The sequence below is a fragment of the Amblyomma americanum genome, chromosome 1 (genome assembly GCF_052857255.1).
Source record: "Amblyomma americanum isolate KBUSLIRL-KWMA chromosome 1, ASM5285725v1, whole genome shotgun sequence".
Lineage (NCBI taxonomy): Eukaryota > Metazoa > Arthropoda > Arachnida > Ixodida > Ixodidae > Amblyomma > Amblyomma americanum.
In genome coordinates, this window is record NC_135497.1 from 323,788,205 (window position 1) to 323,803,663 (window position 15,459).

The 15,459-nt window shown below is 46.2% G+C and overlaps 2 protein-coding genes across 2 annotated transcripts; both read left to right on the plus strand.

Moving 5' to 3' along the window:
* Window positions 1-1,635: 1,635 nt before the first annotated feature.
* On the plus strand, window positions 1,636-4,789 carry LOC144115416 (uncharacterized). Its single transcript, XM_077649809.1, has 2 exons — window positions 1,636-1,895; window positions 4,285-4,789. The coding sequence occupies exons 1-2, from the start codon at window positions 1,714-1,716 to the stop codon at window positions 4,655-4,657; spliced, it is 555 nt and encodes a 184-aa protein (XP_077505935.1). The 5' UTR covers window positions 1,636-1,713; the 3' UTR covers window positions 4,658-4,789.
* Window positions 4,790-8,204: 3,415 nt separating this feature from the next.
* On the plus strand, window positions 8,205-15,102 carry LOC144115417 (uncharacterized). Its single transcript, XM_077649810.1, has 6 exons — window positions 8,205-8,392; window positions 9,665-9,745; window positions 11,434-11,523; window positions 12,283-12,402; window positions 12,558-12,691; window positions 14,656-15,102. The coding sequence occupies exons 1-4, from the start codon at window positions 8,290-8,292 to the stop codon at window positions 12,318-12,320; spliced, it is 312 nt and encodes a 103-aa protein (XP_077505936.1). The 5' UTR covers window positions 8,205-8,289; the 3' UTR covers window positions 12,321-12,402; window positions 12,558-12,691; window positions 14,656-15,102.
* Window positions 15,103-15,459: the final 357 nt, after the last annotated feature.

Genomic DNA, 15,459 nt, shown 5'->3' on the forward strand with positions numbered 1-15,459 from the left:
TAAGATCACCGGGCAGTCGAAATTATTCTTGAGCCTTCCACTACGGCACCTATTTTTTTTTCACTCCAACCTCCCCTTCCCTCACGGCGCGGTGGAGGTGTCCAGCGAGAAATAAGACAGTTAACCTCCGCCCAACCGCGCTTCGATGCGTCCATGTGCTGTGCGATGACAGTGCACGTTAAAGATCCCCAGGTGGTCGAGCTTCCTCCAGAGCCCTCCACTACGGCATCTCTTCCTTTCTTCTCATAGTCCCCCCCTTTATCCCTTCCCTTACGTCGCGGTTCAGGTGTCCGCCGATATGTGATAAAGATACTGCGCCATTTCCTTTGCCCAAAAACTAATTTAGTTTAACATGCCTTTAATTTCCTAATAACCAATCAATCCGGACAAATTTAGACCTCCTGAATGAGGTCCGTTGAAGTACATCGTACACCACGTGGGCGCGTCTGTTGCATTTCAGCTCCACAGAAATTTGGCCGCCGCGACCGGGGTTCGAACCCACGTCCCTGTGCTGGGCAGCCGAACGCTGTAACCACTAGTGAGCCATGTCGGCGGATGCCCGCCACGGCCGCCGCACGGCAAATGTCGCGAAACGCGATCGTGGCGGGGAGTGTAGCCACCTTAGCTCTTTTGTCTTTACGGCGACAATGACTTCCGAGTGGCGTATGTGTGCATTAGAAGTAAAAGGCAGTTTGGTTGTATTTTGTACATAGTGCGTATTTCCGTCCTACTCCTATCCGTTCTTGCTATCGCTCCCCTCTTTCTATCCCCTTCACTCTCTTCGCCCTGTCCTTTTAGTCAAGCTAGGTGCTTCAGGTTTCGATGGCAGATGCCGCGGAGAGCAACATTTTTGAAGCGAAAGCTTCACTACGCTATAGTAGGCTACAATTTAAAAAAAGAACAGGAAGGTTCGAACCCGACCGCGGCGGCCGCGTTTTGATGGAGGCGAAACGCAAAGGCGCCCGTGTGGACTGCGATGTCTGTGCACGTTAAACAACCCCAGGTGGTCGAAATTGTTCCGGAGCCGTGCACTACGGCAGCTCTTCCTTTCTTCTTTCAGTCCACCCCCCCCCCCTCCATTTACCCCTTCCCTTACGACACGGATCAGGTGTCAGTTGAGATGTGAGAGATACTGTGCCATTTCCTTTCCCCAAAAACCAATTTAAAAGCTCTTGACACAGCCCTCCACTACGGTAATAATAATAATAATTATTATTATTATCCCTCCTTCTTTCACTCCCTCCTTAATCCCTTCCCTTACGGTGCGGTTCAGGTGTCCGTATGTGTGACAGATACTGCGTCATTTCCTTCCACCAAAAATAAATTTTCATTTTCATTTTCTTGGGGCCGCGATCCGCGGCGTACTTTATTACTCCGCTAGCCAGTCACAAAAGTAATCGAAATAAGCTTTTTAATGTCTGAATTTATTAAACAAGGCAGGCATGAAAATTCTAGACCTATATTTTTTTTTCTCGTGATTAGCTTCTTGTTTAGGAGACAAGATAAATTTTAACAACGGACTACGTTTTTGTCGTGGAGGAGTTCTGTGCGCCGGTCCTAAATGTGCGCGGAGCTTCACTGCAGGCAAGTTGTATCAGCTTACCCGTCTCGGCGGTGCGCTGCCATTAATAGTGGCGTCGCGCTGGAAGAGCGGTTTTTGTTTTCACGAAAGCTGTATACTAATTGTGGGGTGCCCCTAACCGCGACAAAGGCATGGTTGTTTTGACCGCAAACCGTGTGTTCCCTGGCGCAGTGGAGGAGTGCCAGACCCGGTGGCGCACCCTCCGGGACACGTACCTCAAGCGCAAGAAGCGCCGACGCGCCGACGCCACGGGGCAGTGGAGCGTGCTGGACCGGGAGCTCGGCTTCCTCGATGACTTCCTGAGGCCGCGAACGTGAGTGTTGTGTACAGGAAGACACCTGCCCGCCTTCGCGTCACAAGCACAACATCGCGCGACTGCGACGTGGCTCAGCGGCCATTTAAGCGAGCACTCGGTTTTACCAGGCTTTACTGTCCGCACAAAGCTACACGACGCGCGACTCGCTCAGACTCGCACTAGATCGCCGCGTTGCTGGGTGGCACGCAACCTACTACGTACGGCAAGTCCATTTTGCGGACCCGGTGGTGTGCGTCTGGAAGCGTGCGCGCTGCTTTCCTTTTTTGCCTGCTCCGATGAGCGATGTTGACGAAGAGTAGCCGTCAAGCCAGCCCGCCTCGCAGCGTGTGTGGCTATTCCCGGTGGTGTGCGTCTGGAAGCGTGCGCGCTGCTTTCCTTTTTTGCCTGCTCCGATGAGCGATGTTGACGAAGAGTAGCCGTCAAGCCAGCCCGCCTCGCAGCGTGTGTGGCTATTCTGATAATGCGTCACAAAGAGCGTACGCCATCAGATAAGTAACGTTTCTTGCTTCGGGATCAAGGGCAACCACTCTTTCCACCACGAATGGACGCGTCATGCGCGGTGTCGACACCAGTGTGTCCAAGTGACGCAGTGCCAATGCCCACATGAGCCGGCGCTGGCGTGCGCTGGACACTCGTGCACCCGATAGTACACGTCGTCGTATGCCCGCTTTAACTCCATTCAGCACTGTCTTGCGTCTGTCGCGATCACAGGATATGGCGGCATATTTTGTAGTGGAATCTTTTTCATCCTTTGTTTTTAATAAAAGCAAAGAAGTGGGCAGACGCTGAATGGAAATGACCTATTATAAACTCTGCACTTCTCCAGCCAAAAACTCTAATTTGAAACCCAACATTTCGAGGCCGGCTCGGCTCCTTCATCGGGGGTGACTGGGGGCACTAGCTGGCGTCTCTTAGTATGTATGGAGGGGAGGAGATCAAAACTAAAGCTGTGATGCGAAAGGCGTGGGGGCAGGAGGAGGTTGACTGTGAGTCACGTTATCGCACCGGGGGCAGGCGGTCAAGACTTTTCTTCTTTAGGCTGCAGAGCCAAGTCCCTGTGCATATACTGGGGGGAGGTTTCCTGTTGTGCGGTTGATGTTGTTCGGGGCAGTTTGGATGTGCCAGGATTCGAGTTGGAGCCTTCTTTTTTTAATGGAAATGACACTGTGAGGGGGTTTCCTTAGAGATTCCGCTAAAATCAGGCCGCGAACCGTAAGCCTCCGCTCGTGCACCATGGCTATGTTAATAAATGCAGTCCTCCGTGATTCTTACAAGGGATATGGACGTGGGCAGGACATGTAACGTGGAGGACAAACAGAGTTGTTACATGAGGAAGTAAACAATGGGCGGCGAGTAGTAGTCCGGTGGCCAGATGAGGTCAGGAACATTGCGGGGACATAGCGTGGCTGCACGGTTGATTGCAGATGAATGGAAGAGGTCTTTGCCTTGCAGTGGACAGGTCTGCGCCGATGGTGACGACGAAGTGGAAGAGTCGCCACCATCGGCGGCACGTTAAATCGAAAAATGAAAACCATAAATAAAAATTGGTAGTGGCTTAGCTCGGCTGTGCCAGGATATACGTAGCGAGAGGTACTCTTCCCTGGTTGAGCTTGTTGTGTTCACTGTATGTTGTGTTGTGTTCACTGGACTCCCGCATGTACCATAAAGGCGCATGCGCACAACTGGCGCCTTACCTGTACCGCGATATGCTCGACTTGTAGCCTAGCGTAGTTCCCGCTACAAAAAAAAAAAACATTCGCTCGGCACGCGAGCTTACAGGAGGAGATATGAGATGTAGGTAGTTAACTTTTTTCCTAAGTGTTCTGAACCTGGATTTAAAACTAAACATTTTGACAGATTTGCCTGTCTGGTTGGGTTTGAAGACTTATAACAAACTGCACATCTCCAACCAAAACTTTAACTTTAACCCAACGTTTCGAAGCCCACTCGGCTCCTTTATCAGGGGTGACTGAGGGCAGTAGCTAGCGTCATTTAAGTATGGAAGGGAGGGGGGGGGGTGAAAAGAACGACAGCTGTGTCGCGGAAGGAGAGGGGGTTTAGGCTAGGTGCTGAACGGCGACTTTTTTTCGTTGCGTTGAAGAGCGAAGTCCCTGGGCATATACTGGGGGCAGGTTTCCTTTTGTGCAGTTTATTACGTGCAGTTTATTATGAACCTGGATTGCTTTTCATGGGGCGTCTCAGCACAATGTACAGCGCTGCAAACAATGCGCATGCGCTGCGGGCGGCTGGCGGAAGCCAGTTAGACTGGCCAGCGGGCGAACTCGGACGTTAGCGATTACGGGGTAAAAGCCACTTTAACACCGCACTCTGCCAGCCCGAGTTTGAGTGCGTGCTACACCCTCGCTGCAACGACTCTTCCTCGCAGGAGGCGCTCGACGCTGAACGGGGCGGCCCCGGCGGCTTCTTCGGCCGAGGTCGAAGTCAAACGAGAGCAGCCCGACGAAGACGCCGAAGTACGCGAGTCAGCGGCTGTGGTGGCTGCGGCAGCAGCACCAGCTCAACCCTGGGCTCTGGCCATGCGGCCGACTCGCGTGATGCCGCATCGCCTGGCGGCGGGGGGCGCGGCGGCGCAGGCGCTCTTCTCGGACCCCGAGGAGCTCTTCTGCCTAAGCCTGGCGGCGCGCCTCAAGAGACTTCTGCCCCGCGAACGATACATGGCCAGGATGAAGATGCTGCAGACACTGCACGACTTGGAATCTGGCGAGAACATCGGAGAGTTCGCGCTAGGAGACCCGTAGATGGTGCACGACATTACGGTGGACGAGACAGAAGGCGACTTCAGCGAACAACCCCCTCATCAGCCGGCAGAAACTTGTTTTTTGTTGTTGTTTTTTTACTAGGAATGAAAATACATTGGCTGTTGAGTTGCATGCGCATGTCTCATCGCTATAGCATTTGCTTTCAACACGCTATAAACCAGAATGGACTGAACTGTGCTACTTGGTGACTGAGGATTGATAGTTGAGTGCAACCGAGTGTGCATCATCCAATCGGTAAACGCGCGAGCCCTGGGAACAACCGCGGAAAAGCGGGACGTAGTGCTAGCTTACATTTGACGAGCTTGCGCCTTGGCTAAAGATAAAGCAATGCACACGCGAAAAGTCGTGCGCACACCCCAGATTGTTTGCAGAAGTATGGATAAGGGGCATATCAAGGGGGGGGGGGGCTGTTATGCGGTAAGTGTACCTGTGGTGGGCCTACAATGCCAGTCCTCGGAACTGAGGTAATTAAAGCGAGACTTTATCGTGGATTGCGAGGTGTACGTTGAGAATCAAAGCATGCGAACTCTGCCAGAAGGCGTTCGACGGGCGAATGAGCTACACCGCGGAATCGCTGGGATCTACCACGGCAGCTGAAGGGGTCCTTCGCGTCTTCATAACCAGAGGCTAGAGCGACGTAAATTACCTCCCCCACAATACGAACACCTCAGAGGCCATGCACTGGCGACTAATACCAACCCGTACCCGAACTTGTTCCTAAGATACAATATCCAACCAACAAACTAACGAGGCACATACCCATGGTGTAGAGCTTGCCCTACTTTCTTCCACTTATCACGGGGATGAGGGCCAAACATCAACACCTTACAAAAACCGAGAACACATACGAGCATTGGGAGACTGCGCTGACCATGGGAAACCCGGACACAGAGCTTCAGCTCATCCTGATCGTAAGCGAGTCAGCAAAAGCCAGTGGAGCTTTGGACCAGAGGAGCCACCCAGTTGCACAGTCTACCCCCTCATCCCCTCCCCTACTTGGGAAATAAAATTTCTCTCCCTCCCCGCCCCCTCTTCTTTTGCTTCGGATTGGACCCCCCACCCCCCCCTTTTTTTTTGTCTTCCTGGTTGGGGGTCTTGCTTCCAGTAAGCTTTTCTGAACAGTTAGCTGAGTGCCATAACCACGCAAGAATACCAAAAGAAAATTCTTGAGGGCTGGTTGGCTCATTACGAGGGTGTACCTACAACTGCGCTAATAGGACAAGAGGCCAAGAAACGAACACTGAGCCCCTGGTGTCATATTCGTTTTTTTTCCTTATGTGCTATTCGCGCAGTCTTAACTCCCCTTGTAATGAAGCAACGTTGTATATTTACAATACACAACGTGTTTTGCAGATTGTGCACACTATGTATTTACAATAAGCTTTTTTTTTTCTTACGAGTGAACTATTGCCAGCCGATATATACGACGAAAGGAAATTCACAAAGGCTGCACGTTTTACAGATAAAGGTTCATCCTGCAACACTTAAACGGACACTGAGGGCAAATTGAAGTCTATCTCTATCGATTGATTACTTCCTTCTAACGACAAAAAACCAATTGTCACCAAAAACGGAGATTTTATCAGCTAGAAAAATGCAAAAAAAAAACGAAATTGAGGTTTTGCTATCAGCGGCCAACTTCCCAAGTAAAATGCGTTTGTCGACACCGATTTTGGGGCGCAGATCCCAAAGGCAATGCTACACTGCCATTCAGTTCAAAACAGAGGCAACCAGTCCTTTTCGGTAGCGACGTCACGAGTTTGAATCGAATGGCGGGGGGGAGGGGGATATTTAAATCCATTTTTGTCGGCGATAAGTGCGTCTCTTGCATCCGGACAAACGTCCAAGCCAGAAAAAGCCAAAGAATCAACTTTTACTAATTAGAATAATTGCTTTCACTTTTCTTCAGTGTCCCCTTGGGGAGGAAGGCAAGCAGCGATTGCAAAAATCGGTCCCCGAACACACGCATTTGCTTTGCCCTTTGTGACCCAGGTGCTTATTTGCGAGGCGTGCAGATGCCCTCGCCAGATGACGCGCTTATACGTAAAATGGAAGAGTGCGAGTTTGTGACGGCGGACGAGAGCCAGTTTCGTTCTGGACTTGCGACAGCAGAACACCGCCAACAAGCCGGCACCTGCTGTGGGATTCGGATTGCACCGGTTTGGAGCCAAAACGCACGAAACAAGGGCCGCTGAGTTGCTTTGTTTAATGCACGACACCGCCCACGGGGGGCCGACGCGCGTATATGTACTGCGCTCCCTGTGACTTGCCCGCGAAGCTGACCTTTTCGGTAGGATGCAACCAGCACTTTGAACTCTTACCTTGGCCAGCCGCCGCGGTGGCTCAGTGGTTATGGCGCTCGGCTGCTGACCCGAAAGACGTGGGTTGGATCCCGGCTACGGCGGTCGAATGACAATGGCGATGCCAGTGCTCGTTAAAGAAACCCAGGTGGTCGAAATTTCCGAGCCCTTCACTACGGCGTCCCTCATAGCCGTATTCGCTTTGGGACGTTCAACCCCCATAAACCATTTTCCCTTGAGCTTTTCCCCTGATTAGGCCAAAATGCCATCCCATTATGATTAAAGACTGTGCCTTCTCATTGTTATACGGCACTGTTCTTTTCGCAAAATACAATGATAGAGGGGCTATCATGCGTGTATACTTACTTAATAATATACACCTTCCTGCAAGTATGCGGCATCGAGGGTATCAGCCTTTGCATGCCAGACATGCGTTCAGTCGTTTCATTTCTATTTTTAATTGTACTGACGATGCTGTTTGATCATGACGATGCTTTGTTGCGGCATTTTTGTGTGAGGTGTATTTGACCGTGCCAGTGATTTTATTGTTTGCGCTGTGTGCGTATACGGATTGATGTGCTACTTCCACTACTATCGGGATCGGCCGTGGGCCGGTATAAGAAGATGATAAGGATAGTCTGAGAGCTGGCTTACACTCTTAATCGCGTAACCTTTATGTATATCTTTATCAGGGTTTTAACCTTTATTTTAGAGGTTGCACGGCTTAACGTTTTTATGTTTTCCTTCTTTGCAAGGTTTAAACGTTTACACACTCCTTTACAGAGGTCACAACCGAAATTTAAAGGTATGTGGTTCGTGTATACCTTTAGCCTTAACCTATATATCTGATCGAGTGCGTGCCGTATACATATATGTATACGTTTATGCCTTTGGGAGGTTGCCACATTCGGCGAGAAGGATCGAAAAAGGAGGTTGAGTTCAAATAGCGCGCGCTAGCACATTGGATTGGAATGGCTTGCTTCGGGATGAGCGACTTAGGTGGCTAGGTCGGCATTTTTATGGCAGTCAAACACAATCCTGAATCTTTCAGCAATTGTAAGCTACAAATTGTAGTAATTTAAAGTATAAAAAGCTTTATAATGCTTGCTGTTAGGTGTAATCAACTTTGTAGCTATCTGGGTGTTTCTTATGAACGATACAAGCGGCGCTGCAGTGCTGCTTGTCACCCTGCTTGAAGGCGTGCATGTGGTGCGTGTGTGGTATGCGTTTGCGATGCCTGTCAGGCAGAAAGACATTTGCGGAATATTATGCGGCCGCTGCAATGAACAGCAGTGTGAGTGCAAACAGTAGATGGTGGTGTGTACCGTCGACATGGCCGAGGACAGACTTCGATGCGACTACTGCGACTACTGCGACCACAGCCTCAGCACCCACAGCAGGATTGTCGATCTCGGCGAGTATATAGTTTCGTTTTGCAGCAGTTGTCTGTTCTCAAAATTTTCTGCCTTCAAAAGCAAAGTTGCCTCTCTTATAAGAAAAATAAGTGTCCTAGAAGCAAGACATTGCAAAATTTTAACTGTTTTGTGTTGTATTTTGTTTTCGCTGATATTGACAGGCTTATCCCACGCCCAAGTATTACACGTTTTGATTTCATGGGCGCGCATTGCTTCTGTCGCAAAATATTGACACGCTCTCAAGAAAGCAGTTTTACGCAACATGTTTCGACTAATGTGATGTTTGCAGTGCTGTTTGCGCTAAAAGCGTCGGCCACCAGCAGACTGTTATTGACACCGCAGTCATGGGCTCGCCCCTGACATGGGATGGAAGTTTTTCTCTCTGCGGCTCATGTGTATTGCGCCCCGCGCTCGACGCATCCGCCTTGCCCTTCACGCGTTTCCGTGAGCGCAGTAGGGAAAATATGCTCAAACTGATCGACATTTAGCAGTATGCCCCTTCACCTGACAGCCGAGTCCACGAGAACGAAACAAAAGGGACACTTCAGATGCATGCGGCTCACCGAAGCACAGTAGCACTGACTGCGCGCACGTGTCAGCTGCTTGTTACCGGTGTGAAAAAAAAAACTCTGTGGCTTCTGCTCAGTGTCAGTGTCACTTAGCGGGTAGATTGCTCCGCGTGGCCACAAACCTGCGGAATGCCGTTGAATCACAGCCGTTCATGAATCAATGCAGAGTGGCGCACTGAGGAAAAAGGACCTCGACGTGATGCTTCGTGTCATCTGCCCCTTTGCATGAATTTGCTACCGGCTTGGTCGCAATGGTGCTCCGCACGTGCGCAGCCACACGGAGCCTTGTTCACGCTCAATGTGAATGACCCTCTACTGCGTCTTTATTGTACTCCTTGCTTAGGTGTTATACTGGCGCGAAACACACGGGCCTACGTGTTGGAAATTAAGCTATGATACACAGCGTCAAATTGAATAATCTAGATGACGAAGTAACACATCATGATGAAAATAAAATACGTCCAGATAGAATCTTAATATTTTTTGTTTGGCTGTACATCTTTAAAATGGTCTCTCTTTACGCATGGCAAGAACCGTAGAATTCAACAGAATGTGTACCTGGGAACTTCGAGGCTCGGGCTGATGAGAGCATGCTTTCACAAGATACTTAAGCCCATGGAGGCCACGGTGTGTGTCATTCATATCCACAGAAGTTTTCTATTTCGAAGAGAAGGTGTAGCATGGTGTTTTGTTTTTCTGCAGGCACAATTATGCAAGACACTGAGCAGCAGAGTAATGCATTTTCATCTGTGCTGTCAAGCTCTCAGCCTGGATGTTCCAAAGGTGAATCAGCTGTCTTTCTGCCCGCAGTATAAACTCAGTTGTAATACTCATCAGTGTGGATTTTGCGGAAAGACACTTGTAACTATAAATGTTACATCCTGGACCAGTGATAACAGCTTATCTTGAGTTTTAGTTGTGATGCCTATCGATGTCTGAATTGCTTATAAGTTCAGCAGGTTACCCCTTCTTTCTTAACTGTTTTGGTTTTAAGCTCCTACACCATGACCACAAAGGTCATTAGTGCAAAAGCACCCATACGCTCACCAACACTGACAAAGAGTCTTGACCGGTCTTGTTTTGCACGACACCTAGCAACAGTGGCGTCATGTTGGTTTAGAAAAAGCATAACAACATAGATGCCTCCGTATCTGGTCTAGCTGACCCTGAATTTGGCCCTGCCCAACATGATGGTGGCCTTCAAATATGGCCAACCTACACCTCAAATTTGACCTTGGCTGATTTGGACCAAAATCCATGTCAGGCCATAATTTGCCTCGCCCAACACAATAGTGACCTCAAAATTGGGGTGGGCCACCCCCAATAATTTTCCCCACCCACCTGGGAAATTTGACCTTGGTTGATTTGGACCAAAATCTATGTCCAGCCATAAAATGAACTGCGCCCAACATGATAGTGGCCTCCGAATTTGGCCCCGGCCACTCCCACTATTTGGCCCACCCACTTCGAACATTTGACCTTGGCTGATTTGGACCAAAATCAATGTCCACCCATAATTGACCACGTCCAACAAGATGATGTCCTCTGAATTTCGCCCAGCCCACCCCCCAAAATTTTGGGCCACCCACCCCTGGAATTTTTTCTTGACTGATTTTCAGCAGAATCAATGCTCACCCATAATTGACCGCACTCAACACGATGGTGACCTCCAAATTAGGCCCTGGCCATTTCCAAACTTTGGTACGAGCCACTTCCAAAAATTTTACCTCGGCCAATTTGCACTAAAATCGATGTGCAGCTATAACTGATCATGCCACACATGATCAAGTAAAGCCAAAAAAACAGGTAAAATCAAGTGAAAACCTTGAGAACTTTTTTAATAAACGTTTGTGATGAATGTAATTAAGCTTGGGTTCTTTTGACCTGTTTGAAGGCTGGTGTCTTAGTTATCAAGTAAACAAAAAAAACAGGTAAAATCAAGTGAAAACCTTGAGAACTTTTTAATAAATATTTGCAATGAATGTAATTAAGCTTGGGTTCTTTTGACCTGTTTGAAGGCTGGTGTCTTAGTTATTTTTTCCCAGATAAAAGAGAGTGGTTATGCTACTGACTGCCATATTTTTTTTTCGCAGGATTGTGTTCATTGCACAGGTGATAAATGCTGAAATTTTCTGCCTTTTGAACAGGAAACATTCAAATAAAATTGTTGTCACTGCTATGACACCTTTAATGCTGCAGGTGAATAGAAGTGCAGTACCTCGACAATCTAGTGCTGCAGGATTTGAACCAGCCATTACAGTGCAATTCAAGCTCATGAACTTTTTCTCCTTAAACCAGATGGACCCTTGCATCCTTGAAGATTGGACAGAATGCATATTTAGTGTTTTCGTTGCATGATGGAAATTCTGACTAGAATACCTAATTGATAAATGGTTGATCACTGTTCTATCAGTATAGTAGTTGTAGTAAAGTTGTAAACTAAGAAGGCATAAAATTTTTATTTTATGCAGACACCTGGCCTTGTACAAGTGAAGAAAGCCCAGTTCAATGCGAAGACATCACAGAAGGCAGACAAGAGCCAGAAAGTTGTTCCCATCAAGGTAAAGAATTATGAAAGGGAGATAGTTGCTCTGACATTTTCAGAGCTGTGCTTAATATTACTAGTAGCATTTTCTCAGTATATGCTCATCTGCTTAATCTAACAGTGAGCTAATCTTACATATGTGTTCATTTTAATTGATCTTTCTCAGGAATGCAAAAACATTTAGTTTTTTAATAGTATTTTCATTTCTATTTACCACTTCTTATCAATGTAGTTGTATTTAGAAATGGCAGATGCAGGCTCTAAATTATACAAATTATATGCCTTAATTATAGCCCCAGTGCAGGATGCACACGGAGTGACTTCTACACAAGCAGTCTCAAACCAATGCACCGATCCACCAAGAACAGCTAGGTCAGCAAGCATGTCTGCACATTGTGCAGGTTTACAACGAGGCATTTCTGGGCAAATACTTAAGTCTATTGATGAACGCATTGTCCTGGACATGAAGTGAAAGTAACAAGAAAAAAAAGGAAATTAGATGGAGTGGTCAAACCAGAAAATGTGATATAAGATGGGTTAAAACCGTACAAGAAACCTTCGTTTAAAATCAATGACAGAAATGTCTGTGCTGAAACTAAAAGATGTAAACATTTTAAGACAATGAGAGGAGACAACAAGGAATGATTTTGCTCCTGACCAAATTTTGATGCACATAGTACATTTTATTGCATGTGTTTAAGTGACTATATACTGAATTAGGTTGCACCGTATTGTTATTGATGTTTTGTGCTCATCTTTTAAATGTATTGTGCAGTGTCTTCATACATAGACTACTGCTTCAGCGACATGTAGTGGCACCACCAAAAAAAAAAATATTCCTGTTGAAGAACCTAGCCTGGAGGGCACAAAGGAGGTGGTGGTGGCAGAGTTACAGGTGGGCTGAAAATTTTGAATTTCAAATATGACAAGTCCAGACAAGTTACGTTTACATTTTATGCCGGAGAGGCATAAAATGTCTTTGTTTTTGTAAATATAAATATAATATAATAAATATAAAATGTCTTATATGTCTTTGTTTTTATGCTTTAGTTATTGGCTTCGGACACCTTAAGCGGCGTGACCTACAACACTGAGAGGGTTATGTGCCTCCTGAAAGTGACCTTCCAAGACCACTGCCAGCACTATGTTACCCTTTGCGAAGTTATTTCTTGGGAGACGATATCGTAAGCATAAAATTATTTTATATAAGCCTAAATTGTGGAAAAGTTCTCAGTAAAGCATCTGCTTCTCAGCAGTGGTGCAGAGTAAATTTAAAAATCCAGGCATGGAAATATTGATTTTGTCATTTTGTATTGAGGGAAGCATACATCACAGTATTTTCTGCTGTCAAGCTTTAAAAAAGTAACGCAGGTTTAGCCACGTGACTTTGTTCCGGAACCATTTCCCAGACAGCTATACACTGAAGTGAAGTAAGCCACTTTTTTTCTGTTTTTTTTTAGTTCTAGACAGCTTTGTGCTGAGGCACAACTGCATTTTGAAAGCACAGTGGATGAACTGGAAGTGAGGCTTAAGAAAGCTGCACAAGTTTTCTCGGAGCAACAAGGCCAGGACACCTCACTGGTGCAGATTTCACGTCATTTGCAAGGTTCCTTGGATCACTTTTTGATTACAGAGCTAAGTTAAGATTCTGTCTTCTCTCTGCATACTGTATTCAATAAGAGGACCCAACTGAGCATGTTTATAAGTCTTCATGTATGAAATGCAGTGTGAAAAATAGACATCAGCAAAAATAATAGCATAAAGACTGACTTGAAGTTCTTCTGCACACATCAATTACACATAAGTATGTATCTTGCTGATAGGTGCAAGTTGTTTTACAAATGCAGGGTTTATGTGGATTCTTGAAAACCCTTGGATATGGAAATTATGCTTCCAAGGACCTTGATAGTCCTGGAATTTCTCTGTTGCCCTTGAAAAGCCATGAATTTATGGTGTGTTGAAGGAAGCAGCCACGAAAGAGGTCTTGCACTCGCTGAATTGTTTCTTTTACACAAAAATACTGATGCTCTGAATAATTCCACAGGCACTTTTGCAGCAGAGAATTTAATCTGTGCTACAGTGACTGATTCCACCTCTGAGCATCTCAGCATCGGAAATGAGTTCATGTGTGTGTATGCATGTATTTCGTCTTTGTATGAATTATTCGTAGCCGGTCATTTTCGGCCATTTGTTAGACACATGTGAGGAGACATTATTGTATGAACATCTTGATCAGCTACGTTTTGTCATGATTGTTGCTGCTTTTCCAGCTGCTTCTGCAAGCCACTAACCAATAAATTGCTCAAATAGTTAATCCATAAGTTTGGGGTAGTGATGATATTTCTCCCTTTTTGTGATGAGATTAAGAATAGCTGATCTACCTGACAACACCCTATCATTAATAATGCATACAAATGCCTGCAGTTCTCTAGTGATTTCTCCGACTGCACTAATAACACTAATAATTTGTTAGCGCCTCAGCCTCATAGAGGGGCGAGATGGTGTATCACAATGGAAAGAGCTGAAAGCGTAAAAAGAGCGTACACGGCAGGAGACACGGATGAGCGCTTGTCCGTGTCTCCTGCTATGTGCATCCTTTTAATGCTTTCAACATTTTGCACAGCAATAAGGTCCGACTGTCTTTGAAAGACTGCTTAGAAAAAGGCACAAGGCTTTTACAATGTCCCTGGTGAGCTTAAAAGAAAAGAACTGGAACTTTCATGACTGCCTAGACTAAAAGGCACATTTGTTTAAGCTGAGCATTTTCTGTGGTAGAAATTTCATGTGCACTGAAGGGTACATTTGTGCTCTGAAGAATGCTGCTTTCATAAGCTGCCCGATTCGTTTGTCCTTGAAAAAATTTGCACAATGCCATGAAAGTCTGTGAAAACTTGAATAATTTTGCTCTGAACCCTGCCTGCATGAAATCTGCAGATGCTTGTAAAAGTGCAAATCATGAAAAACATCTTTGGTTGGAAAAAAAAAAACGAGTGAATGACTTTTTTCTCCCAATCTAGAAAAGATATCTCTTTCTCATTAAGGGATAAGGAGAGCATAAGCACAGTGCAAAGAAAACACAGAGAAGACCACTGCATTCACTAGATTTAGTAATCTGATTATCTTGGGTCTTTCGCAATTCTACTTACAGACTGCACTACCTACAGCAGTACAAGTTATTATGCCTCATGTGTATACATACAAGAACCAGTCTTGGATATATGGAGGCACCCAAGCTGAGGTCATCGCTTTGAAAAACAAGAACATTGAGTGGGCCGTCATTGTATGCCTTCTGGTGTACTACCTGAAAAACCTGAGCTACATGCATGCATTTTTTGCAGACTCTTATTTTGGTGCAAAAACTCCTTAGACCTCAAGTTCAAATCTCACCTGGGGTTATCTCCAAGCGGTTGAAGTGCTTTTTGGCACGCTCAAAGAAAAAAAATTGTCCAATCAATACGGTTACAAAGAATCATCCTGGCACAAACGACAGACGTAGCAATATATAATTTTTTGGCAGAAATAACTTTTCCATTACATTGTTCATACATTATGAATGTATATTTTGTATTTTTAATAAAGTGCTTCTTATTTTTCATTCCTTTGACAATAATTTGTTTTGCATCTGGGCAAAGGTTTGAGAGCCTATGCACTTGCATTTGTCATGCTTCTGCATCTGCCGAATAAGTTCGCCATTCCATCTGTAGCCATACGCCACGGTATACACGCGGACATTGTAAACATATGGATCAGGAGGGTGACAGACCACTAGGCAGAAAAAAGCACGGTTAACCTAACTCTTTCTTTGATTAAAGGGCACTAATCATATTTATTATATGCAGTGAAATGAAATTACAGTTCGCTGCAGATGGGATCCGAAGCCACAACCACTGCATGTCCTATGCGGTGCTCTTAGTTCAATAAGAGATCATTGCACCAGACGTGCCGAGGTTGT